Source organism: Saimiri boliviensis, chromosome 14 (genome assembly GCF_048565385.1).
Source record: "Saimiri boliviensis isolate mSaiBol1 chromosome 14, mSaiBol1.pri, whole genome shotgun sequence".
In the NCBI taxonomy this organism is placed as follows: domain Eukaryota; kingdom Metazoa; phylum Chordata; class Mammalia; order Primates; family Cebidae; genus Saimiri; species Saimiri boliviensis.
In genome coordinates, this window is record NC_133462.1 from 37665598 (window position 1) to 37693325 (window position 27728).

General features: G+C 43.4%; 2 protein-coding genes across 2 annotated transcripts; one reads left to right on the plus strand and one right to left on the minus strand.

The window, feature by feature from the left end:
• Window positions 1–1649: 1649 nt before the first annotated feature.
• ZNF317 (zinc finger protein 317) lies at window positions 1650–23743 on the minus strand. The gene is made up of 7 exons (XM_003938916.4): window positions 23547–23743; window positions 7059–7175; window positions 6359–6495; window positions 5713–5839; window positions 5058–5153; window positions 4207–4289; window positions 1650–3060 (listed from the first exon to the last, which is right to left on the minus strand). The coding sequence occupies exons 2-7, from the start codon at window positions 7081–7083 to the stop codon at window positions 1741–1743; spliced, it is 1788 nt and encodes a 595-aa protein (XP_003938965.2). The 5' UTR covers window positions 7084–7175; window positions 23547–23743; the 3' UTR covers window positions 1650–1740.
• Window positions 11172–11750, plus strand: LOC101044455 (ubiquitin-like FUBI-ribosomal protein eS30 fusion protein). Its single transcript, XM_039465919.2, is given in 1 exon segment — window positions 11172–11750. A coding segment is annotated over 1 exon segment (411 nt). The 5' UTR covers window positions 11172–11259; the 3' UTR covers window positions 11671–11750.
• Window positions 23744–27728: the final 3985 nt, after the last annotated feature.

Here is a 27728-nt window from a genome sequence, read left to right on the forward strand (position 1 = left end):
CTGCTGATTTGTCAATGGTCAGGGCTGTGGGCCATGGATGGTACTAGTTGCAAGAAAACCTGTAAGAGATTTTTAAAAATAGCACACCTTACTAATCTGAAAGAACCTGGATTCTCTTGGTATTGGAAGATGACAGTGGATACTGGGGAAGCCACTAGAAGCATCTGTCACTCTTGCCTGTAATCCTAGCACTTTGGGAGGTTGAGGCAGGTGGATCACCTAAAGTCAGGAGTTTTGAGACCAGCCTGGCCAACATGATGAAACCCCATCTCTACTAAAAATGCAAAAAATGAGCTGGGCATGGTGACAGGCATGTGTAATCCAAGCTACTCAGGAGGCTAAGGCAGAAGAATTGCTCGAACCCAGGAGGTGGAGGTTGCAGTGAGCCAAGATCGTGTAATTGTACTCCAGCCTGGGAAAGAAGAGCAAAACTCAGTCTCAAAAAAAAGTATCTGTCACTCTTGGCTAGATAGCAAGCTGCAAAAATATCACCACTTGATGGAGACATCATGCTCTGGTCACAATGCTTGTCAATCAGGTACCAGGAACAAACCGATACTGAGAAACACTCTCATGTCACACAGAGGTCAAGGAGGTTGTCCAAAAGGAAATTAGGATGTTATCAAGGATGAAGCTATAGTAAAAATACTATATACAAACCTTTCTTGATGAGGCTTAAGAGTTTATTTAGAAGAGTGCATCCTTAAAAATAAAGATAAAAAATTTATGAGTGGGGTTGGGGGGGGGGGTCTGTTTTCATGATTAGAGAGTAAGAGCAATCCTGTATTCACTGGAAAATCTCACTGGGAGATTTATCTCTCCCAGTGAGAATATTCACATGCACAAATGAGGGACCATGGCTAGAATCATTTCCACATAGGAATTATCAGCACTGATTGTATTTTAAAAGTTTTGTAGAAGAAATTTCTCCTGGCATAAGTGCTCACAAGATTCATAAAAACTTAGGGGTTGCTGCAGGCAGTAATTGAGGTTTTCAACCTCAGCAACAGTGATGTTTGAGGGTACTGACTCTTTGTTGTGGGGGGCTCCTATGTGCTGGAGGGGACATAGCAGCATCCCTGATGCCTTCTTACTACAAGTCAGGAGTACCTTTCCCCAGTTCTAACCACCAACACTGTCTGGAAAGGGACAGATGACTGGAAGTATTTCAGACTTCTCTGGCCACAAATGTTCTCTATTGCACACATTCTTCCTCTTTAAAGATGGAGCAGCTGTTGTCAGCTTGCAAGCCACACGAAGACAGCTGGCCATGGTGTGCGGACCCATTCATGACCTTCCCACATTCCTTACTTCACTCATTTCTCTCTTCAGTATGATTTCTGTCATGAGGAGTCGAGTTTCCCCACCCACTGTATATAGAGATTCTCCCTAGTGTGCTTATTATTACTCATGGGCCCAGAAGGCTACAAATGATGCTGAAGCCATTTTGGCATTAAATGCCAAGCTGGGGTTTCTCACCTTAGTGTTTGTTAAGAGCCGAATGTACCCCGAAGGCTCCTCCACGCTACAGATGTACATTTTCACCCCCAGCGTGAGTTCTCACAAATCTCCCATGGGATGAGGACACCTCATCTTCCCGGTTTTTACAGGAATTGGATTCCTCCCAAATTATGTGGATTCTTTTGCATTCAGTAAGACGCCAGCTCACAGAGGCTTCCTCTTACACCCATGAGGTCTGCTTCCCGTCTGAGTAATCCCATGTCTTTAAAGCAGCTGCGCTCACTGGAGCCTTTTCCACACGGATGATACAAAGAGCTTCTCTCCCCGGTGGGTTTTCACATGGCTCCTGAGGGATGAGTGGTCGCTGAAGGCTTTCCCGCAGACGAGGCATTCGTAGGGCTTCTCCCCGGTGTGGATCCTCCTGTGCACGTTGAGGTTGGAGCCGATGCTGAAGGCTTTCCCACAGTGATCACACTCGTACGGCTTCTCCCCCGTGTGGCTTCGCATGTGTGTCTTCAGTGTAGACTGGTTCCGGAAGGCTTTGCCACACTGCCTGCACTCAACGCGCTTTTTTACAAGGTGGATGCTCATGTGCCTCCGCCGAGATAAATAATCGCCGAAGACTTTTCCGCAGGCGGCACACTCGTAGCGCCTCTCCTGTGTGTGTATCTTCCGGTGTGCTGTGAGGTTTGAGCTGGCGCTGAAGGCTTTCCCACAGAGGTCACACCCATAGGGTTTCTCTCCGGTGTGAGAGTTCATGTGAGTCTTAAGGATGGACTGGTTTCGGAAAGTTTTCCCACACTGCCGGCATTCCACGGGTTTCTTGACGATGTGAATTCTCATGTGTTTCCTCCGGGACACAAGATCGCCAAAGGACTTCCCACATTCTTTACATTCGTAGGTCTTCTCCACCATGTGGTTCTTCTTGTGCAAATTAAAGTTCGACTTCCAGCGGAAGGCTTTGCCGCACTGCGTGCACTCATAGGGTTTCTCCCCGGTGTGGTTCCTCACGTGCTCTTTGAGGTGGGAGGGGTGCTGGAAGGCTTTCCCACAGTCGTGACACTCGTAGGGCCTCTCTCCGGTGTGTGTTCTCTTGTGCGCGATGAGGTGGCAGCTCCTGCCATACGCCTTCCCGCACTGATCACACTTGTACGGCCTCTCACCGGTGTGAACCCTCATGTGGATTTTCAGGGCCGAGAGGGTCCGGAATGCGTTTCCACATTGGCTGCAGTCAAAGGGCTTCTCTTTGAGGTGAGTCCTTGCATGGCTCCTGAGGGCGGAAGGGTCGTTGAAGGCTTTCCCGCAGTCGCTGCACTCGTAGGGCTTCTCCCCGGTGTGGATTCTCCGGTGCCGTGTGAGGGACGCGCTCGTGGTGAAGGCTTTTTGGCACTGATGACACTCGTGCATTTTTCTCCCGTCGTACATGCTCACATGCTGAGTGAGGTGCGGCCTGCCCTTGAATGCTACTCCGAAGTCGCGGCGGTGATAGGGCCTCTTGCCAGCGTGCCTTCCCATTGGCTGCGTAAGATGAGTGCCCATGCCGAAGACTTCGAACAAGTGAGCGTATTCAGTGGGTTTCTCTCCAAGACCGGCTCTTTCCTGTTGGTTAAGACATGCAGGCTGACTAAGGCAATTCTTCCATTCATTGCAACCCTAAGCATCATCCCCACATACACTGCTGTGAACAGACAGAAGCACATTATTATGACTAGAGGTGTCATCATCTGCAGGGAGGAAGTGCTGTTCCTGCCCCGTTTGAGCTCCATCAAAGACAACAGGTGAACGCCAGGCCACAAGTCTCCACTTGTGTTACTTTTTCAAAGCTTTTTGCATACAGCATTTCTTCACTGTTTAAAACTGAATTCAAGCCTGTAATCTCAGCACTTTGGGAGGCCATGGTGGGTGGATCACCTGAGGTTAGGAGTTCAAGACCAGCCTGGCTAACATAGTGAGACCCCATCTCTACTAAAAATTAGCTGGGTGTGGTGGTTCATGCCTGTAATCCCAGCTACTTGGGAGGCTGGGACAGGAGAATCACTTGAGCCTGGGAGATGGAGGCTGCAGTGAGCTGAGATCGTGCCATTGCACGCCAGCCTGGGCGACAAGAACAAGAGTCTATCTCAAAAAAAAACACACTGCATTGAGGCTCGGCATGGTGGATCAAGCCTGTAATCACAGCACTTTGGGAGGCCAAGGTGGGTGGATCACTTGAGCCCAGGAGTTTGAGACCAGCCTGGGCAACATGGTGAAATCCTATCTCTACAAAAAATAGAAAAATTAGCCAAGTGTGGTGGCACATGTCAACAGTACCAGCTGCTCAGGAGGCTGAAGTGGGAGGATGGCTTGAGCCTGGGGGGCAGAAGTTGCCGTGAGCCAAGATGGTGCCACTGTACTCCAGCCTGGGCAACGAGACTGTCTCCTCAAAAAATAAATAAATACCACCAAAACTGAATTGGTAAGTCAGTGTAAAACATAAATATAAAATAAAACAAAACGGCACAGAGCCCCAACACTCAATATCTGAGACATAGCTATAAAAATCTTTACTCAGAGGCACTCTAGGTGAAGTAGTCTGAGGTTAGGGTTAGGCTTCCTCCAGCTCGGTAATATCCAGTGTCTCTGAAACAAAGCTTCCTCTGAGGGAAGCTGCTTGTCCTGGTGTTTGAACTGCTTTTTCTCAGCTAGGCTGCCTCAGTCTGCTTGGATGTGGTAGGAAGATCCAGAATCATCATAAGGAAATCTTACCATTGTCACACCACTGGGCGTTTCCTTCCCAAAAATATCTTCCATAAGAAGTGACCACTTGGTTTTAGATGGAGTCTCCCAATCTAAAACAAATTTGAAAGTATTAATTTGTTGGAAAAGGAAAACGGTGGGATGATGGTGATAATGACAGGCAGATTTCTTGACAGACCCTAAGGGTATGTGAGGAAAAGTGGTTGCAAAAGCAATTGTTAAAAAATCTGGTCGTGTGAGATATACGGCAATGCCAGGTAGAAATTTAAGTCAATTCAGGCTGGGTGTGGTGGCTCACACCTGTAATCCCAGCACTTTGGGAGGCTGAGGTGGGTGGATCACTTGAGCTCAGGAGTTCAAGACCAGCCTGGCCAACATGATGAAGCCATCTCTGCTAATAATGCAAAAATCAGTTGGACGTGTGGCGCACACCTGTAATTCCAGCTACTTGGGAGGCTGAGGCACAAGAATCGCTGAACCCAGGAAACAGAGGTTTCAGTGAGCCAAGATCACACCACTGCACTCTAGCCTGGGCGACGGGAGCGAGACTCTGTCTCAAAAAAAAAAAAAAAAAAAAAAAGAAATTTAAGTCAATTCAGATAGATGTTGATAACGACAGAAAGAGGATGATAGGAACATCAAGTATCAAGTATGAAAGAATGGGACAAAGAGCTCAGTAATGAGAATGTGAAAGTCAGGAGTGTGTGGACCAAAAGATTTGGCAGATAATGGGTGGGCAAAAAGAGGGAAAGAGCATTTCTCGATTTCCCTGGGTGACATTCCCCAACGACCCTCCCTCTACCCCAATCACAGAATAGAGGTGGAGTCACAGCACTGCTCTTCACCTGGGGCTTGCTCACCTGCACAAGCGCCCTGGTGTATGCCCCTCTCCTCTGTCCTTGGCTCCTCCTCCTGCTCCAAGTGTGAGATGAGGCTGGGTTTGCCGACCTGATACCCTACACTCATGGGAAAGACACAGGTTGAGGGAGGGCCATGCAGAAGACCCTTCCATTAGCCTGGGCTCAACATTCTGAAGGTGGACAAGTCTGACTTAGGAGCAGCAACATGATGATGCCAACATTTCTAAGGAACACAGTAAAAGTTTTTGATTGATAGAAAACAAAACCACAGGCCAGGCACGGTGGCTTGTGCCTGTGGCCAGGAGTTCAAAACCAATCTGGGCAACATAGTGAGACCCCTTCATTACCAGAAGTAAATAAAAGAAAGCAACCTAGGAAATAAGATCACAAATAGCCACATACTGACCCTCCAAAAGAATGGAGATTTTGTATCTCAGAAGCCCATGCCCAAGCTCAGACACATACCAGAGAACCCTCAAGGTCCTTGTGATGGACAGGCCTCAATACCCAGGAGAGGCCCCATGAACATGGATGCCAGGGCTGCTTGTTCATAGCTGTGTTCTGAACGCCTGCATAGTTCCTGGATCACAGGACATACTCAAACAAAAACATCTAATTCATGAATAAATAAGAGAAGGAATGACACCGGCCTTACCTAGCGAAGTGAGGTTGCTGTAGTTCTCCAGCATTACATCTTTGTACAGCTTTCTCTGAGAAGAATCCAGCAGGGGCCACTCCTTCTCAGTAAAGTCCACAGCGACATCTTGGAAAGTCACTGATTCCTGGAATGCCACACAAACTTGGGGTCAGCGAGGAACCGGCCAAACGGTGTTCATGGTAAGATGGCTGAGGCTGAAGACCCAGCATGAGACCCAACGCAGGATTTCCAGACGGCCTGCTAGAGATCTCAGCATTTCCTCCAGGTGCCAGTCCTCAGACATCGTCTCTCCCTGATGAGGCCATCTTGTCCTGTCTGTCACTTCAAATGCCACCCTGACAATAGACTACTCTCCCTTCACTTCCAGCCTACTCTGAGAGCTTTTCACTTTATTTCCCTCTAGTCTCTGGGGTTGAGCATGGGCCTTAGCATTTTGCAAGCATGAGGGAAACAGGTGCTACATAAATCACTTTCCCTAACTTCCCCAACACCAGGACAGTCCTAATATTCCTTGGCTCTCTCTCAGGCCCCGTTCTGGCATCCATTTCCTGAGATGAAGCTTGGAAAGAATTCCAGCATGCATGGTTGAGGGTGTTCTAGGAAGTGTCTCTCTTGATCTAGGGGCCTGGAGATCTTAACGCACCTGGGAACCAACACCGGGTGTGTGAGGCTCCAGACCACTGCATGCGAACAGGTCCAAATTCTGGGGACAGGAACAGTCTTTTGAAGAAAGAGGAAATTCTGACTCCTGGAGATAGGTGGAGTCCTGGGTGGACATGGCTGGAGGAGAAAAGAGGGTTCATGAGAATCAGAGCCTGCCCCTGCCTCATAATAACAAAACTTGCAAACCAGGAAACTGCTCCACACTGACTCTGAGTGTTCACATCTTCAATCCCCTCTCTCTCTATCTCTCTTGCACACATCACTTTCGTAACAAGTCAGAACAGCCCTGTTCCACTAAAAACAGAAAGAGGGTGGTGGGCTACATACTCATAAAAAGTGACATAGACCCAACCTATGAATGAAGAAATGCAAGTTCTGAGAGGTAGAGTTGTAACCTTGCTGAAGTTGATCAAAATAATAAATGGGATAATGCAGGGTTACCCATTACCTGCACCCTCTTCATCAATCAATGACATGACACTCCCCTCTCTCCCAGATCCACCAAGACCCTCATCAGACACAGTCACTGGGGCGGCTGCTGGGGTTCTGTTCCTACCCCTTTTCCACTCAGCCATCCTCTCCCAGCAGCCCTCTGCAGTGCACGTATCTTTTACCCCACCAAGTGGCAGGGGCCGCTTAACACTCACTTTCTCAGGGCACGCACTGACCTAAAAACTTACCAAGCATTGGGGACAGAGCTGCCATCCTCAAAGAATGGCAGTCAGTTTGCCTGAACAGGGCACCGGGACAACCAGAAAGCTACTCTCTTGCTCTCACGGGCCTCTCCAAGTCGGCATCTGTAGCGAAGGAAAGAACACCGGAAGTAGTCCAAGGCTGTCTGCCTCTCCTGCTCACCGAAGAAAAATCCAAGTTTTGTCTTTTGGCATTTCCTCTTCTGAGCAGCAAGGTCTGGCTGATCCTGGACTTTTATCTTTCTTAGGTAACGTCTCCCAGCGATGTGGTGGGAGGACAGCCCCTGATCTGCTATAAGGGGGTTCAGAATTACTCTTTCTAAGTGATTTGCCACCAAGCACAACTGTGTTCAACCCCCTCACTCATTAAACACTCTGGTCCTAGACTTCTGCTCTTCCTTCACCTTCAAGGCCTACGATCATTAAGGATGGCTCTATCCATGAAGACAGTCCACCCAGGCCTAACTATGAGTTCCAACCTCCAATGCCCTTTGCACCCACATTCCACACCAATATGCACATCCTTGGGCCACAGCCTGGACTGCATCATCACTAGAATCAGCCTCCCCTCACAGGCAATGATTTGGAAATCTGCTCTCTGGGCAAAATCTCCGACGCAACCTTCTTTTCACAACAGCTCTCCCACTTTAGAGATTTGCGGCCACCTGTGCTTCTGCCAGCTCGTTCGCTAATGGCCCCCTCCTCTGCTCACTGAATTTAAATTAAAAAATCTTTTGAGATGAATCAGACACTAATAAATTAATAGAGAACAGCTGCAGTGAGCTATGATCATGCACTCCAGCCTGGGCAATAGAGTGAGATCCTGTCTCTAAGAACAAAAAAAGAAAAAGAAAAAAGGAAAATAAACAGTGAACCAGAGATTGTTAAAAAAAAAAAAAAAATGCAATGCATACACCTGAAAAAGAATTCATATTCAGATTATATAAAGAACTCCTACATAAGAGTGCAAAAAAAGAAACAAGTAGAGCTTCTTAAAAATAGAAAGAAAAAAAGAACATCAACCCAACAAAAAGGGCAAAAGACTTTAATAAACAGACATTTCACAAAATGTAAGCAATCAATAAGAATCACATCCAGTGGTGCTCAACATCATAGTCATCAGAGATATGCAAATTAAGACTAGAGCAGTCAAAATCAAAAAGACTACCAATATTAAATGCTGCTGAGTTTGGGGTAATTTCTCATATACTGACAGTGGGAGTGTGAAATAGTTCCACTACTTTCAAAAACACTTTGGCAGTTTTTTTTTTTTTTTTTTTTTTTGAGACTGAGTTTCGCCCTTCTTACCCAGGCTGGAGTGCAATGGCGCGATCTCGGCTCACCGCAACCTCCGCCTCCTGGGCTCAGGCAATTCTCCTGCCTCAGCCTCCTGAGTAGCTGGGATTACAGGCACGTGCCACCATGCCCAGCTAATTTTTTGCACTTTTAGTAGAGACGGGGTTTCACCATGTTGACCAGGATGGTCTCGATCTCTCGACCTCGTGATCCACCCGCCTCGGCCTCCCAAAGTGCTGGGATTATAGGCTTGAGCCACTGCGCCCGGCACTTTGGCAGTTTTTAACAAGCACACTGACCATCTGACCCAACAATTCTCCTCCTAGATATTTACATAAGAGAAATTTTAAGCAATTTATATTCACAAAGACTCATACAAAAATGCCTGTAGCAATCTGATTCCTCATAGCCAAATGCTGTAAACAATCTAAATCTTTATCAACCAGAGAATGGATATACATATAAATTGTGATATGTTTACAGAATAAAATACTACTCAGCAATAAAAAGAAACTATGCAGACATGCAACATGGAGAAATCCCTACGATGCTGGCCAAAAGAAGCTGGACACATAAGAAACACTCTGCTTCCACCAATATGATGTCCATGAATAGGTGAAACTTATTTAAGTTGACAGAACTGGAAAAAAAAAAAAAAGATTGCTTCAATGGAGGATCACAAAGACAGGACAGACTGAAAGAAGCAAAGGGAACTTTCTAGGGTGACAGAAATTCTGTTATTTATTTTCAGCTAATGGAAATTTTATTTATTTATTTATGTATTTATTTGAGACAGAGTTTTGGTCTTGTCGCCCAGGCTGGAGTGCAGTGATGTGATCTCGGCTCTCTGCAACCTCTGACTCCTGGGTTCAAGTGATTCTGATGCCTCAGGCTCCCAAGTAGCTGGGATTATAGGCACACACCACCACGCCCAGCTAATTTTGTATTTTTGATTAAAAAAAAAAACAGTTTAGCCAGGTGTGGTGGTACACACTTGTAGTTTCCAAAGCTGCTTGGGAGGCTGAGGAAAGAGGATCACTCGAGCCAGGAAGGCATGCAGTGAGCCGGGATTGTGCCTCTGCACCTCAGGCTGGGCCACAGAGTAAGATCCTGTCAGAGAAGGAAAGGAAAAGGAAGGAAAAGGAGAAAGAGAGAGAGAAAGAAAAGGAGAAAGAGAAAGAGACGGAGAGAGAGAAAAAAGAAAATCAACTTTTTAAAAAGGATCAATGAATTACACCTCCCATATATCTGAATCATTTAACTTTCTCCAATTCAACAGCCAAGAGAACCTGGATTATATATGCTGGACCATAAAAAAAAAACTTTCAATTCATTTCAAAGGACAGCAAATATATTCAATTGAAACCAGAACATTAAGGAATCTAGAAAATTCCTAAATATTTAGAAATTAAACACAAAAACACTCTATGTAAAAGATGGAACAAGGTAAATTTAATAAATATTTTGTGCTACATGGAAAAAAAAAAACCAATTTGTGAGATGAGGTTAAACCCATCCTCAGGAGCTGGGCGTGGTGACTCAAGCCTGTAATCCCAGCACTTTGGGAGGCCGAGGCGGGTGGATCACGAGGTCGAGAGATCGAGACCATCCTGGTCAACATGGTGAAACCCCATCTCTACTAAAAATACAAAAAAATTAGCTGGGCATGGTGGCACGTGCCTGTAATCCCAGGTACTCCGGAGGCTGAGGCAGGAGAATTGCCTGAGCCCAGGAGGCGGAGGTTGCGGTGAGCCGAGATCGCGCCATTGCACTCCAGCCTGGGTAACAAGAGCGAAACTCCGTCTCAAAAAAAAAAAAAAAAAAAAACCCGAGCCGGGCGCGGTGGCTCAAGCCTGTAATCCCAGCACTTTGGGAGGCCGAGGCGGGTGGATCACGAGGTCGAGAGATCGAGACCATCCTGGTCAACATGGTGAAACCCCGTCTCTACTAAAAATACAAAAAACTAGCTGGGCGTGGTGGTGCGTGCCTGTAATCCCAGCTACTCAGGAGGCTGAGGCAGGAAAATTGCCTGAGCCCAGGAGGCGGAGGTTGCGGTGAGCCGAGATCGTGCCATTGCACTCCAGCCTGGGTAACAAGAGCGAAACTCCGTCTCAAAAACAAAACAAACAAACAAAAAAAACCCATCCTCAGGAGGAAATAATCTTTAAGTGCCTACATTTAAAAGTGGACAGGTTCTCTTTCAACCATGCAAGCATACAGGGAGAAGGCAGTTGTCTCCAAGCAAGAAAGAGCCTCTACTAGGAGCCAAACCAGCCAGCACCTTCATCTTGGAGTTACCAGACTTCAGAATGGTGAGAAATAAATTTCTTTTGTCTAAGGCTCAAAACAAACATACAAGAAACCAAACAGGTGCAGCAAAACCAAATAAACTATGCTTATAAAAAAAAATCAAATTATGCCCAAATTAGGGTTATCAAGGATAGACCATAAGTTAGGCTATAAAGAATTATTAACGAATTTTCAAGGAATGAAATCACACAAAGTATATTCTCTCCATGAATAAAACTAAAAATCAACAGAAGAAAAATTGGAAAACTCACAAATACATGGAAATTAAACAACATGCTCTTAACCAATGGGACAAAGAAATCACTACAGAAATCAGAAAATACTTTTAGACAAATGAAAACACATCCAAGCTTATGGGAAGTGGCAAAAGTAGATCTCAGAGGAAAACGTACAGCTGTAAATTTCCTACATTAAAATAAGAAAGCTCTCAATCAGAAATCTACCTTGACACAGTAAAGAACTAAAAAGAGCGGAGTGACGCGACGCTCAACCGGTGATCTGCACGTGCGTGCCCTCGCTCCTTCCTCTTTCTCGACTCCATCTTCATGGTAGCGGCAGCTGACACGGTGGTTCAGTAGCCAACATGCAGCTCTTCGTCCGCGCCCGGGAGCTACACACCCTCGAGGTGACTGGCCAGGACACGGTCGCCCAGATTAAGGCTCATGTAGCCTCACTGGAGGGCACTGCCCCGTAAGAGTAAGTCGTACTCCCGGCAGGCATGCCCCTGGAGGATGAGGCCACCCTGGGCCAATGCGGAGTGGAGGCCCTGACCACCCTGGAAGTAGCAGGCCGAATGCTCGGAGGTAGAGTCCATGGTTCCCTGGCCGGTGCTGGGAAAGTGAGAGGTCAGACTCCTAAGGTGGCCAAACAGGAGAAGAAGAAGAAGCAGCAGAAGAAGACAGGCTGGGCTAAGAGGTGGATGCAGTACAATCGGCGCTTTGTCAACCTTGTGCCCACCTTTGGCAAGAAGAAGGGCCCCAATGCCAACTCTTAAGTCCTTTGTAATTCTGGCTTTCTCTAATAAAAAAAGCCACTTAGGTCAGTAAAAAAAAAAAAAAGAACTAAAAAGAGCAAACTAAACCCAGGGAAAGTAAAAATAAAGAAAGGTTAAAGCAGAGATAAATGAAATTGAGACTAGAAGGAGAATTAATGAAAATAAAAGCTGGTTATTTCAAAAAGATCAACAAAAGTACAGCTAGAATTACTAATAAAAAGAGAAGATGTAAGTAACTGAAATCAGGAGTGGCGCTGGGACATTACTACTGCTCTTATGGAAACTGGAAGGGCTGTTAAGAGAATGCGTGAACAGCTGTACACCAACACAGGAGGTCACGGAGACTGGCAGTTCCCAACCAGTTTGGCACCTGAGACCAGTGTCAAGGAAGACAATTTTTCCACGGACGGTAAGATGAGGGGGGATGGTTTTGGGATGATTCAAGCACATTACATTTATTGTGTACCTTATTTCTATTAATACTACATTATAATATATAGTAAAACAGGCCAGGTGCAGTGGCTCACGCCTGTAATCCCAGCACTTTGGGAGGCTGAGGTGGGTGGATCATGAGGTTAAGAGAGACCAGCTTGATCAACATGTTGAAACTCCATCTCTACTAAAAATACAAAAATTGACTGGGCATGGTGGCACGCACCTGTAATCCCTGCTACTTGGGAGGCTGAGGCAGGACAATCTCTTGAACCCGGGAGGCAGAGGTTGCAGTGAGTTGAATGCCACTGCACTCCAACCTGGGCAACAGAGCGAGACTCTGTCTCAAAAAAACATATATATAGCCAGGCGCGGTGGCTCAAGCTTGTAATCCCAGCACTTTGGGAGGCCGAGGCGGGTGGATCACGAGGTCGAGAGATGGAGACCATCCTGGTCAACATGGTGAAACCCCGTCTCTACTAAAAATACAAAAAATTAGCTGGGCATGGTGGCACATGCCTGTAATCCCAGCTACTCAGGAGGCTGAGGCAGGAGAATTGCCTGAACCCAGGAGGCGGAGGTTGCGGTGAGCCGAGATCGCGCCATTGCACTCCAGCCTGGGTAACAAGAGTGAAACTCCGTCTCAAAAAAAAAAAAAAAAAAAAAAATATATATATATATATATATATATATATATATATATATAATTACTATAATAGTAATTATTTTACTGTAGTAAAATAATACAGTAAAATAATTATACAACTTACCATAATGTAGAATCAGTGTAAGCCCTGAGCTTGTTTCAGGAGGCAATGACAGATCATCAGGCATTAGATTCTCCTAAGGAGTGTACAACCTAGATCCCTCGCATGCACAGTGCACAACAGGGTTTGCGCTCCTATGAGAATCGAATGCCGCTGCCGATCTGACAGGAGGTGGAAGTCAGGTGGTAACTCAAGTGACAGGGAGCCACTGTAAACAGAGATGAAGCTTCGCTCGCCCACCCTCTGCTCACCTCCTGCTGCGCAGCCTGGTCTGTGGCCCAGCGGCTGGGGACCACTGCTCTAGATTTAACAAATTCCTTGAGACATACCCAAAGAGACTCTGGAAGAAAAAGAAAATTGAGAGCCCTATAACAAGAGACCGAGTGGTCATCAAAAGCCATTAAACAATAAAAAGTTTAGGACCAAATGGCTTCATTGGTGAACCCTACCAAACATTTAGAAATAACATCAAGAAAGTGAATGAGACACAGGATGGTAGAAAATATTTGGAAATCATGTATGTGATAGGGATTTAATACCATTATAAACTCAACAACAAAAAGACAACCCAATATAAAAGTGGGCAGGGGGCTTGAGCAGAACAGACATTTCCCCAAATATATACGAATGTACTGTAAACACATGAAAAGATGATTAACAACATCAGTCACTAAGGAAATAACATCAAAACCACAATAAATTAGCTAGGGATGGTGGCCCACACCTTGGGAGGGGATGTCATTTGCTTCTTATGAACATGTCTCCTTTCCGCACTTTCCACCGCGACTCTCTTAACAGCGCTGAGGTAAGAACTGCGACACTGCTACTGTAACATCTGATTCAGGTCAGTTATAAATATTACCACTTTTAAACATTACAAGGCTTATAACTATCCTTTGTTTTTTTTGAGGTGAAGTCTCTCCTTTGATGCAAGCCCATGGTTCTGCCCATTCCCCTCCCAAGAGCGTTAATCAAAACTCAGTTTTTTCATCTGGAAATCAAAGTCTCTGACACTGGGCTATGTATGGAACTCTACAGGCTCTGTAAACAAACATTCACTCTAAAATGCCATTATCATTAAAACAAAATGACCGCTGACGATTTCACAATTACTTAACAGAACTGTTCAATGATAGTGGGTTCTACTGTCTGCTCTCTGGCACCTGCCCCACCCAGAATGACCCAGAGTGAAAGGCAGTCAACTGGCTACTTAGTATCCCCACTGCAACAGCCAACAAGAGCCCACACTAAGCCCCAGCAGCTGGGCTGCCACCAGCCTCCCTATGTTGATGGCAGCTCCAGCCTCCCCGGGGCTCAAGTCAAAAGCCTTGTTCATCATCACCCTCGACTCACCTCTTTCTTTTCCATACTCCACGTCTGCATCGCCAGCGAATCCTGCCTTATCTTTAAAACTTAATTCTGGTTGCTTCTCACCACCTACATTGCCACTGCCTTGGCATAAGGCATTGCTTCTCTTCTAGAACATTCCAACCACTTCCTAACTGGTTTCCCGGCTGCTGTCCCTGACTTCCCTTAGCTTCTATGACAGCCATAACTTTATGTGTAAAATGTAGATCACATCACTCCTCTGCTCAAGATCCTCTGATGGTGTCCCGTCTCACTCAGACCAAGGGCCCAGGTCCCTGTCACCTCACCCACGACTCCCTCACCCGTCACTCGAGCCTTGCTGCTGTGCCTCAGGCCTCACCAGCCGTGCTCCCACCTCAGGGTCTCTGACTTGCTGCTCCTCTCCTTGAAATATTTCCCCCACATTCTCAGTGTGTCTGGACCCCTCTCATCCTTCAGATCTTTATTCAACTTTAACTGTCCTGATCTGGCATTCACTGGCCACTCTTTTCTTTTCTTTTTTTGAGACGGAGTCTCGCTCTGTTGTCCAGGCTGGAGTGCAGTGGTGCAATCTCGGCTTGCTGCAACCTCCCCCTCCCGGGTTCAAGTGATTCTCCCGCCTCAGCCTCCCGAGTAGCTGGGACTACAGGCGCATGCCACTGTGTCCAGCTAAGTTTTTTATTTTTACTAGAGACAGGGTGTCACCATGTTGGCCCCGCTGGTCCTGAACTCCTGACCTCAGTTGATCTGCCTGCCTTAGCCAGTCTTTAAAATGCAAACCCAGCTGGGCGTGGTGGCACACGCCTGTAATCCCAGCACTTTGGGAGGCTGAGGCAGGTGGATCATGAGGTCAGAAGATTGAGACCATCCTGGCTAACACAGTGAAACCCTGTCTCTACTAAAAATACAAAAAAACTAGCCAGGCATGGTGGCATGTGCATGTAGTCCCAGCTACTTGGGAGGCCTAGGTAGGAGAATCACTTGAACTCAGGAGGCAGAGGTTGCAGTGGAGACTACACCACTGCACTCCAGCCTGGTGACAGAGTCAGACTCTGTCTTTAAAAAAAAATAAATAAATAAAAAATAAAAAATGTAAACCTCTCTTTCAATCCCAATTCCCCACTACTTTTTTTTTCCTCGAAAGCACTAATCTCCAATTAATATTCTGTTTAAGAGTAGGCTGTATTTTACTGCAGAAACAGACAAGCCCAAATCTTGGTAACTCAATAAAATGGAAAGTTTATGCCTTGCTCATGTCACTTGTTCAACCCAGGCTGGTGTTGAAAGTTTTCCTGTTGTTCAGGGATGCCACTTGTCTCTGAACCAACAGATACCCTTGGCCATCTTGGTCATAGATGATGAGCAGGAAGCGGACAACTGTGCATTCTGTAATCTATATTTTGACCCTGAAGCACTCACAGCCCATTGGCCAGAACTAGTCACATGCCCCTGCCAGCTCCAAGGATCCTGGGAAGTGCAGGATGGCACAGGGAACACCGGGTAAGCATTATTACCTCTCTGCTCTCTCCTCCACACACACTGTGTGGTTTACTTGTTTTGATTTCTTGTGTGCCCAGCTAGAAAACACATTATAGGTAACTAGAGGTTTTTCATGTTCTCTGATATTTTGTTCACCATTTCAATGCCTGATATAAAAAAGACAGTAAGTAGGGAATGCAAGAATGAATGGATGATGAGCGAACTGATCCACATTTGCCTTCATATTGAGACAGACACGCAGGGGATGGCACCTTGGGAGGACCATAAGGAAGGGGCCTATGAAATGTAGGGGGTCTGGGATCTCCTCAGAAAGTCCTGTGAAATTAAACAGTAACCCAGGTAACTAGGACACAGCCCTACGGCTTGGCCCAAAACCCACGGGCCAACATCCACCACCACTCTCCATGAGGGACAAGTCATCAAGAGGGCTGGAGCATAGAGAGTGTACCCATATCAATTAAGGGTCTGTGAAACCTTGTCGATGTTTTGCAATGATGCAAATCAGAGCCCAGAGTGGAGCTTGTGGCCAATTTCTCATCTGAGTGATTCTATCGCTTTCAGAGGTTGTCAGTGTTAGGTGACGGTGTATTAGTTCATTCTCACATTGCTATAAAGAAATACCTGAAAGCCGGGCGCGGTGGCTCAAGCCTGTAATCCCAGCACTTTGGGAGGCCGAGGCGGGTGGATCACGAGGTCGACAGATCGAGACCATCCTGGTCAACATGGTGAAACCCCGTCTCTACTAAAAATACAAAAAAAATTAGCTGGGCATGGTGGCACGTGCCTGTAATCCCAGCTACTCAGGAGGCTGAGGCAGGAGAATTGCCTGAGACCAGGAGGCGGAGGTTGCGGTGAGCCGAGATTGCGCCATTGCACTCCAGCCTGGGTAACAAGAGCAAAACTCCGTCTCAAAAAAAAAAAAAAAAAAAAGAAAGAAATACCTGAGACTGGGTAATTTATAAGAAAAGAGGTTTAATTGGCTCACAGTTGTGCAGGCTGTACAGGAAGCATAGTGGTATCTGCTCCTGGGGAGGCCCTCAGGAAGCTTCCAATCACAGCAGAAGGCAAAAAGGAAGCAGGCAAGGCACACAGTGAAGCAGGAGCAAGAGAGCAAGGGTGGAAGGTGGGGAGGTGCCACACACTTTTTAAATGACCAGATCTCAGGAGAACTCACTCACTGTCATGAGGACAGTACCAAGGGGAATGGTGCTAAGCCATTCATGAGAAATCCACCGCCATAATCCAATCACCTCCCACCAGGCCCCATCTCCAACATTGGGAATTACATTTCCATATAAGATTTGGGTGGGGATATACATCCAAACCATATCAGAGGGTCTCAGAGAATGGGTGGCCTGGAATACAAATGCAGCAGGAAGATTTCAGCCTCTAAGTGACCCAGCAGGATGTGGAGCAGGGAGTCTAGAGCAGGTGTAGGATCTATGAACTCAGAGGCGTTCTGCCCTGTTTCGACATGATACATGAAGCGAAACCAGGATCATTGGAATGCTGTCACCATGGATAGGTTAGAAGGGACAGGTTAATTTTTCAGAGCTGTCGAGGTTGCTTAATTTCTTTTTTAATTTTCTTAGCAGCATGGTGAAAGCTGTTGTATTTTTCTACTTCTACAAATCTTACTCTATTTTCATTGGGATCTGTTTTTCTTCTCACCAGGGCGAGGACAGGGATGAGGCAGCTGAGGCGGCTAGACAACAGTACAGTATTTAAGGAGGCATTTCTGATGTCCAACAAGCACAAACGAGGCTGGCTCAGAGCGACTGGCTGCTCCCTGGTCCTGCCCTCACGATCCTCACCCTCGCCCCAACCCTGCTCCTCAGTTTTAGATCTGCCTCCTCCGCAAGTCTGTGGTCCAAAACAAATGTTGCCCAAAACTATTCCATGAGGAGCTCTCTTGGGACCATAATTCTCCCAATATTTGATTTTAACCCCATATTCAACTTAATCACAGTGTCCCAGGATACTCAGAATTTGCAGATGTAAATATTATAGAGAAGAAGTCTTTTATTACTTTTACTGACTGGTATTTCTGCCCTTGCTATTTCTACCACTGTCAATTCACGTAAATATAGGCCCGGCACAGTGGCTCATGTTGGTCATCCCAGCACTTTGGGAGGCTGAGGCAGGCAGATCATCTGAAGTCAGGAGTTCAAGAATGGCCTGGCCAACATGGTGAAACCCTGTCTCTACTAAAAATACAAAACAATTAACTGGGCATGGTGGTGCACCCCTGTAGTCCCAGTTACTTGGGAGGCTGAGGTGGGAGGATCAGTTGAACCCTAGAGGCGGAGGTTGCAGTAAGCCAAGATCATGCTACTGTACTTCCAGCCAGGGTGAGAGAATGAGAATCCATCTCAAAATACACACACACACACGGAGAGAGACAGAGAAGGCAACAAAGGTTGTGAGAACATCATAGGCCACTTTCTTGGTCCAGAAAGGTGTTACACTAGTAAATCAAAAATATACCCTTCCTTTCAACCAACTAGATGAGATGTCCCGGGGTAAAGAGCAGGGTAAGATTTCTGTTTCCAACAAGCAACTTAGGTGCCCCAAATAAACCTTCCACACATAACTATTTCAAATGCAGCACAAAGTACCAACAGATGATAGCTTTCAAATTCATGAGCTGGCAAGAAATTAACATTAAGAAAATTAAAAATTTATGATATCTAAAGGACAATTACAATTCCTAAAAGCAAAATGGAAACCAACAACAAAGGCCCTAAGTAAATAGCTTTTAGATTACACATAGTGCAAAAAAAAAAAAAAAAAAAAAAAAATTCTTTTTTTCTGTCACTCTTAGGATATGCTTAAGTTACTAAAAATTTGTTTCTTAAATATTGTCTGCTGCATAAACGTCCCCTGGAGCACTTTAGGTAATTCTGACACCCAGATCATTATCTCAATTAAATTAAGTAACTATCTTTGGGGTGGGCTGCTGAATCAGTACTTTAACAAAGTCTACATGAAATTTTTATGCAGGCTGAAGTTTAAAAGCTAGTTTTAACAATAAATGGAAAAGAGTTGAGGAACATAGAAATACAGCTAAGAATCACATAGGGACAGAAGATAAGGAAATGAACCATTTCTAACTGCAGTTACCGATGACAGAGAAGGAGCCCAGGCAATTACTGTAAAATATAGTGGCTGTAGATTTTTCATTTTGGAAGGAAAATATAAACAGATAAAAAGAAATCTTAGGCACAATGAACCAGAGAATTACCAATGGTAAAAAGAATATCTTAACAGCAGCCAGAGGAAAAAGACAGGTTATCTTTTAAGCAATAGTTCTCAAACTTGAAGTTACATGAGCGTCACCTGGAGGTCTTGTTAAAACACACTGTAAGAAACAAACCAAGCCTAGGGATGGTGGCTCTCACCTGTAATCCCAGCATGCTGGGAGGCCAAGGCAAGTGGATCACTTGCATGTTTGAGTTTGAGACCAGCCTGGGCAACATAGTGAGACCCCATCTCAAAACAAAACAGAACAAAAAACACATTTCTAGGCCCCATCCCTAGGTTTCTAATTCAGAAGATCTGAGGTGTGGGGTCAAAGAGTATGTATTTTTAACAAGTTTCCAGGTGATACTGATGCTGCTGGTTAGGAGACCACCCCCCAAGAACCACTACCTGGCCAACATAGTGAAACCTGTCTCTACTAAAAATACAAAAATTAGCCGGGTGTGGTGGTATATGCCTGTAATCCCAGCCACTTGGGAGGCTGAGGCAGAATTGCTGGAACCCAGGTGAGGCAGAGATTGCAGTGAGCCAATAATGTCATTGCACACTCCAGCCTGGGCAACAAGGGGGAGATTCTGTCTCAAAAAAAAAAAAAAAAAAAAAAAAAAAAAGGAAAGAAACAAACATTAGACTGACAGCTGATTCCTCATTAGCAACAGTGGAAGCCAGAAGAAAATGGGACATCTTCATAGTTCTGAAATAAAATATAAAATCCTATAACTACTAAAAATGTCCACTGAGAAAGGGGAAAAACAGTATCTTTGGGCTTGCCACCCACAGAAAAAAGACATCATAAAAGACATATTTCAGGGAGAAAGAAGTAATCAAAGAACCAAAGCAAAGAGTGTAAGAATCAAACTGCTCAAAGTGGCAATGTGTGAGTATAATGAAATAAGAAATGATGGGATATAATAACAGTAGTAATTTCTTGAGGTTTAAAAAAAGAACTAAATATGTGCAACTATGATGTATCAATAAAAAAAGAACAAAAATGCATATGAGAAAACCATGTAAATCAGAAGAGTAACATATATCCAAATCTAGATTTAATGAGCAAGCATGGGTAAGAACTGTTCAGAACAACCACTGGAATAATAGAGTAAATAAATTCTAAATGTACAGAAAATAAAGGAGAGTGACAAAAATATGCAAAAGAAGCCAGAGAAAAGAAACAATAAAAGACAAATGTAACATTCAAATATATTAATACAGAAGATATTAATAGAATAAATGCTTTAACTAAAATACGAATATTCACAGAATAGATTAATCCAATTATATGCTATGTACAAGAGACATCTAAAATATAAGAATGCAGTAAGAATGGAACTAAAAGAATATATAAGGCAAGTGAAAAAAAAGAAAGCCGGTTAGTATCAGAATAGATCAAGGCAAAAAGGCTCATAGAGAGAAACTAAGTATTACATAATGAAGTTATAAACCAGGAAAGAGGTGTGTGTGTGTGTGTGTGTGTGTGTGTGTGTGTGTAAAACATAGCCTCCAAAAAAAATGAAAACATAAAAAATAAAAAATAAAGGATAGAACGCTAAGGAGAAATGGATGAAACCACCACCAGAGCTCTCACAAATACAGTTCAAGCAGGCAATTCACTAACTACATGCAGATTGAACATGATGAAATAGCATTTCCTAACTATAAATTTCAACCACACATGAAGCCATGTTTGTCTCAGAAAATGCTTGACCACAGAGCAATGCAGTTAGCAAACAATGACCAAAAGATAAGAAGGAAAAAAGTCACAGAAATGAAAATTAGAAAAAAAAAATTCTAAATCTGCATGCCAAAGAAGCCATATTTGATATTTAGAATTAAGATACAATGAAGTATGATACTGCAATTCTTTGGGATGTGACAGGCATTCAACATAAGAAACTGGAAAGAAACATCCCAAGAAGGAAGAAAATGATAGCAATCAGAAAGTTACAAAATAGAAAACATATATATATATCATAAAATGGTTCAATCAAGCCAGAAGTTCTTTAAGAAGGAAACTGACAACATTCGGATGGAATTTATTTTTGTAAAAAGCAACATATAATTATTACAAATAAAAAAGTGGATAACATTACAAATGTAGCAAGCATTAAAAATATATTATGAACAACTTTGACTATACAATTTCAACCTCAGATGGAATAAGTTCCTAAAGAAATTTTACTCATCATAACACAAAAAACCTGGATGCCCCACAACCCTTAAAAGAACAGAAACAATAGCTTTAAAACTTTCCACAAAGAAAACTCCAGACCCAAATGGTTTTTGCAGGTACCACTCCCGTTCTAAGGTACAAATGATTCTATTCTTATGCAAAACATTCCAGAGTTTAGAAAAGAGAACACTTCTCATCCCATTTTATGAGGCTGGCATAAATCTGAAATAGAAAAGGAAAATTTCACTCAAGCATAGATCCAAAAACACCAAACAAAATATTAGCAAACTGAAGCCAAAAATAACAAATAGTAACATGTCCTTTCCAAATTAGTTACCAATACAAATTTAATGTAACAACAGAAAATCAACTGGTTTAATTTACCACACTAAAGGATAAAAAACAAAATTGTATTATTCACCCATTCATTCATTACACAGCAGTACCAAGTGCCATCATTTAAAGTACTTAAAATGTATCAACAAACAGATACAAAAGTATATGGTGAGAAAAAAAAAAAAATCACTTGTTAAAAGCCTGCAGCAATTCGTAAGAAAAACTCAAGCAGGAAAAGAGGGAAGCTTTCTTGGCTTAATAAAAACTATCTTAGAAAAGTCTTTGGCAAACACAAATGACAATTCCCTTAAAGATCAGGAAAAAAAACCAGGTCTGCCTAGAGTGTGCCATCCAAACTCCAGTCAACGACAATGGAAGTACCCAGCCAGTTCAGCAAAGAAAGAATATAAACAACTTATCTTCTGTATAAAATATTTAATTTCCTTTTGAACTGTGTACATTTTCTTGTCTAGGAAGAACTTCCAAAAAACTACATAAAAGTTAGACTTTTCTGAGCACCAAAAAACAAAGATCCTAAGAATAAATATAACAATAACAACTTAAATCCTTTTTCAAGGTACTTATAAAACTTTATTGAGCCAGACATAGTGGCTCACCCCTGTAATCGTAGCACTTTGGGAGGGCGAGGCAGGTGGATCACCTGAGGTCAGGAGATCGAGACCAGCCTGGCGATCATGTTGAAACCCTGTTTCTACCAAAAATGCAAAAATTAGCTGGGCGTGGTGGTGGGCACCTGTAATCCCAGCTAAGCATGAGGCTGAGGCAGGAGAATTGCCTGAACCCAGAAGACAGAGGTTGCAGTGAGCCAAGGCTGTCACTGCACTCCAGTCTGGGCTACAAGAGTGAGACTGTCTCAAAAAACAACCACAAAAACAAACAAAACTTTATTGAAAGGCATCAAAGAAGATGTAAATAAATGATGTAAATCAACAGCAACTCAACGGCATAAAAACACCAATATTCTCAAAGTTGAAATATAGATTCACCACAGCTTGAAAACTGAAGCCCACTATGTGGAACTTGGTGAACTAACTCTAGAATTTAAGCCATGACATTCCTGAAAAAGAACGGCTAGGTGTAAGTACTTCATCTACAAGATATTTAGAAATCTCTAAATTACAAAGGTATCAATATGGAAAGATTGTTTCCAAAAATACTGCAGAGCCTGAGTTCATCTACTAGTAACTACCAAAATCAGGAAATTTATTTTCTGGAAAAGATGTATAAGCAGTCAAATCCAGAGCAAATATTGGTGGGAGAGGAGGATGCAGTTTAGAAAAGGCACACAGCTTCCTGAGATTTAATAATCTCTTTCTTGGCTTGGTTTGTAGATTCACTTTACGGTTGTCCTTTTAACCGTGTGTGTGTATGTTTGTGTGTGTGTAATCATACTGTTGTTTTGCATGTATGTCCTATTTTCCAGTGTTAACATATTTTCATAGTAAAGGACACAGCACAAAATAACACGGTAAAATTCAAGTATGACTGGACTAACTCTCAAGTTAATTAACAAAATGTTGAACTGAGTAGTAAATCTACGTATAGGCTATTTCCAAGAGTCCATTAAAATTAAAATAAATAAAAAAGTGCAACCAGGACTTACCAAGTACAAAAGCTACTCAAGGTAAATGCTAAAAAGAACACCAGTGTGCTGACATTCACGTAAGATAAAATTGACGACAGCGCAGAAAGGTGGTTACTCCTCGCTATGTCCAAATCCTGACGACCCCCAATCTCCTGAACTGCTCCCAAACTCTTGAACTCACTTCAGCCCGGCTTTTCCGCCCCCACCTACAGAGACTCAGGGCTTTTCAGGATCAGGTGACCAATGCCTCGCTCATCACTAACTGCAGTGGTCCAATTTCATCCTTCCCGTCCCCAGCGTTTCATATCGTTGATCGCGAGATCTAAAATGCACCCCTCATCTGGCTGCCTGGCTCCTTAGTCCCCGACCCTTGTGCCCCCTTAATCCTCTCCGCCAAACAGGCCTCCTGTGACCCCAGGAACTGGGGGGGAAAAGGGTTAAGGAAAGCAGGGCTTACACGACTGGGAGTAGGATCGGGGAGCGGAGGTGACGGAAGCTGCTGCCGAAGCGAAGAGAAGTTCATACGGGAGGTCCTGTCTGGCGTGGGGAAGCGAGGGGTCCCCAACAGGTCGAAAGAAATCCCCGCGGAAGCCTCCTTGGCCCATGTGTCTCGGGGCAATCGGCTCCAGAGAGTAATGGCTTCCGCTTCACTGCCGCCTTCCAAATCTCGCGGGACTTCATTGGCTGCGTCTAATAGGGAGGGAGGGACGAAGAGGATGCTGGGAAGTGTAGTTTTGAAGCTTGGATTGGCATGGCGTCCGTGACCAGGTGAAATCTGACGGTCCAGCATATTTCTTCAATTTCTGCTTGTTCGAGTGTCCCAGGACTCCGTCCTCAGCCTTCTACTCGTTCTATAATCATTCACTTTGATTTAGCAGCGAATCTCATCTCTTTAAGTACTATCTGTACACTCAAAACTCAAAATTTCAGTCACAACCCACAGCATTTTGTAGCCATCATAGTGGTAAAGATTGAACCAGGCAAGAATTGTTATCTACATGACCTAACTAAGGGACATTTGTATGACAAGCAGAATATTTGTATTGTCTTAAATGTCTCTCTATCAACTGCTCATATGTTGGAATGGAGAAAAAGGTCATAGAAACTGTGCAGCGAAGAAACTGGACAATATCTGGACCAGGTGATCAAATCAATATCACCAGTGAATCAGACGGAGAGCCTCTGAATGACACCTTAGGAAGGGCATAACATTGCTATCACCTGTGTGGTGTTCATAAACCTATCTGCTATGTTGTATTTTTTGACCCACATCTCCCCATTTCCTTCCCCAACCCTCATGCCTGTGATAATGGTGGTCTCGTTCTTTATTTCCGTGCATTTGAGCTCTCTTTCAATTAAAAAAAAATTCTCATGTAAGTAACATCATGCAATATTTTTCTTTTTGTGTTTGGCTTATTTCATTTAGCATAATGTCCTCCAGGTCCACCCATATCGTGGTAAATGCCAGGATCTCTTTCTATTTTAAGGCTGAACAATATTCAATTACATATTACATGTTATGTTATATACGATGGAATATATATTATATCATATTATATTATAACTATGTATTGATAATGTACATTATATAATATATGCCAACATAATATATAATATGTAATATATAGTACAAAATATATGTATGTTACATATGTTACGGAATATATATTACATATTATATATATTATTTTAACAGGAGGAGTCTGCATATACAAAATTCCAGAATCAGGCTGGGCACAGTGGCTCCCACCTGTAATCCCATCACTTTAGGAAACCAGCGCTTTCCATGTAACCAGTTGGGGCAGAATTATGTAGGCAGGAGAAACAGATGGTTAGAATTATCCAGGGCAGGTATATATGCCACGGTCCATTCCCTCAACAATATATTTTCCAAAACCTCAAATTTCCTTCTTATATATTTTATATCCATATATATTCCATACATATATTTTATGTATGTATGGAATATATATGGATATAAAAAATATGCTTACATAATATATATAATCTATATTTCATATTACATAATATATTTCATAATATATAATATATACTCCATAACATATAACATATAAACATATATAGTACATATGTAATAGTACATAATATGTATGTCATATTGTATATGACATACATATATTACATATGTAATAGTACATAATATGTATGTCATATTGTATATGACATACACATATTACATATAATATGTTACACTGTATATAATATATTACATATAATGGGAATATCTATTATATACACAACATATAATAATATAAATGTTAATCACATATAATATTTAATACGATATAATATTAAACAGTATATGATGTTAATATTGACATGACAAGAGGACAAAATAGGAAAAAGCCTCTTTCATAAATGCTGCTGGGAAAACTAAATTTCCACATACAAAAGAATGAAATTTGACTCTTGTCTTATACACAAAAATCAACTCAAAATGGATAAAAGACCTAAATGTAAGACCTGAACCCATAAAACTCCTAGAAGATAACACTAGGGGAAAGTTCCTCAATTTTGGTCTTAGCAAAGATTATTTTATATATATTACACCAAAAGATTAGATTACAAAAGCAAAAATTAGTGAATAAATGGGACAACATCAAATTAAAAAGCTTCTTCATATTAAAGGAAACAAAAGAATGAATTGGCATTCCATAGACTGGGAAAAAATATTTGCAAACCACATATCTGAAAAGGGGTTAATATCCAAAATTTATAAAGAATTCTTTCAAGTCAATAGCAGAAAAAAAAACTGATTTTAAAAATTATTTTTAAATTAATTAATTTTTTTTTTGAGACGGAGTTTCGCTGTTGTTACCCAGGCTGGAGTGCAATGGCGCGATCTCAGCTCACCGCAACCTCCGCCTCCTGGGCTCAAGCAATTCTCCTGCCTCAGCCTTCTGAGTAGCTGGGATTACAGGCACGCACCACCATGTCCAGCTAATTTTTTGTATTTTTAGTAGAGACAGGGTTTTACCACGTTGACCAGAATGGTCTCGATCTGTTGACCTCGTGATTCACCCGCCCCGGCCTCCCAAAGTGCTGGGATTACAGGCTTGAGCCACCGCGCCGGGCCAAATAATCTTGATTTTAAAATGGGTAAAGGGTCTGAACAGACGTTTCTCCAAAGAAAGCATAAAAATGGCCAGCAGGTATAGGAAAAGGTGCTCTTCATCACTAATCATCAGGGAAATGCAAATTAAAACTACTATGAGATATCACCTCGCATCCTTCAGGAGAGCTATTATCAAAAAGTTAGGAGATGAATGTTGGGGACAGGGTGGAGCGCGATGGTGCGATATATCGGTTCACAGCAACCTCCGCCTCCCTCCAAGAATTGCTTAACTGCCAGGTTCAAGCAATTCTCCTGTCTCGGCCTCACGAGTAGCTGGAATTACAGGCACGAGGCCTCTAATTAGCCACTACACCTGGCCAGTTTTGTAATTTTAGTATAGACGGGATATCACCATGTTGATCAGGCTAATCTCAAACGCCTGACCTTAAGTGATCACTCGCCTCGGCCGTTTTGATTCTTAACAGGAGCAATTGTGCCACCTGGGGGTATCTGACAATGTCCCGAGACATTTTTGTTTTTACCACTACCCGGGATACTACTGCCATCTAGTGGTTAGAATATAGAATGCCCTACTCCCTCTGACAAAGAAATAGCAGACCCTGAATGACAGTCGCGCCAGTGATGAGAAATCCTGGCGTAGAAAAGAAAGAGATACTGGCTTTAAATAAGAAGGCAGCTATCTCATGGTTGCAGAGTGAAAGAAGAAAGAAACTGTGACGTTGTTGTTGGCCTGTTTTGCGCTAGTGTGAAGAAGGTGAGAAATCTCTCGAATCTAGGATAAGAGAAAACAGAGAAATCTTTCTAATTGTTGTTACTATTTCTCTCTGCGATAAGTTGTAAAATCATTTGTTATTAAATGGGGAAGTTGAAGCCAGGTGCGGTGGCTCGTGCCTCTAATCCCAGTACTCTGAGAGGCTGAGGTGGGTGGATCACCTGAGGTCAGGAGTTTGAGACCAGCCTGAAAAAGATGGTGAAACCCCGTCGCTACTAAAAATACAAAAATTAGCCGTGCGTCGGGGCGGGTGCCTGCAATCCCAGCTACTCGGGAGGCTGAGGCAGGAGAATCGCTTGGACACGGGAGGCGGAGGTTGCAGTGAGCCGAGATTGCACCATTGCACTCCAGCCTGCGTAATAAGAGCGAAACTCCGTCTCAATAAAGAAATAGATAATAAATAAAGAGGGAAGTGGAGACGGTGTGAATTCAAAATCCTGGAGAAACTGTGAAAAGATCTTTGCCCATTGGAAATTTCCTGTAGTGTTGAAGACCCGTTTAGAGTAGGTGACCTCAAATTTTTAGTGACCTCAAATTCCCATATCACCACGTGGGGGCAGAATTATGTAGGCAGGAGAGACAGATGTTAGAATTTTCTAGGGCAAGTGGATTCGAGGTTTTGGAAAATACATGATTGAAGAGATGGACCATGGCATGTCGGTCACCTAAATAAATGAGGTTATCAATAACGACATAGTTGAAGAGTAGACGGCTTGGGGGTCTCTACGAATTAGGAGAGGCGATGCGGTAAAGCCGAAAGGGCTAAGAAG

Excerpts from the sequence above, each read along its gene's own strand:
- ZNF317 (XM_003938916.4), bottom strand. The coding sequence starts at position 7,083 with ATGGCAGCTCTGTCCCCAATGCTTG. Across the intron at positions 5,840-6,358 it reads CACCCGGTGTTGGTTCCCAG|GAATCAGTGACTTTCCAAGA; the intron begins GTGCGTTAAGAT and ends GTGGCATTCCAG. Across the intron at positions 4,290-5,057 it reads ACACCAGGGCGCTTGTGCAG|ATTGGGAGACTCCATCTAAA; the intron begins GTGAGCAAGCCC and ends AATTTGTTTTAG.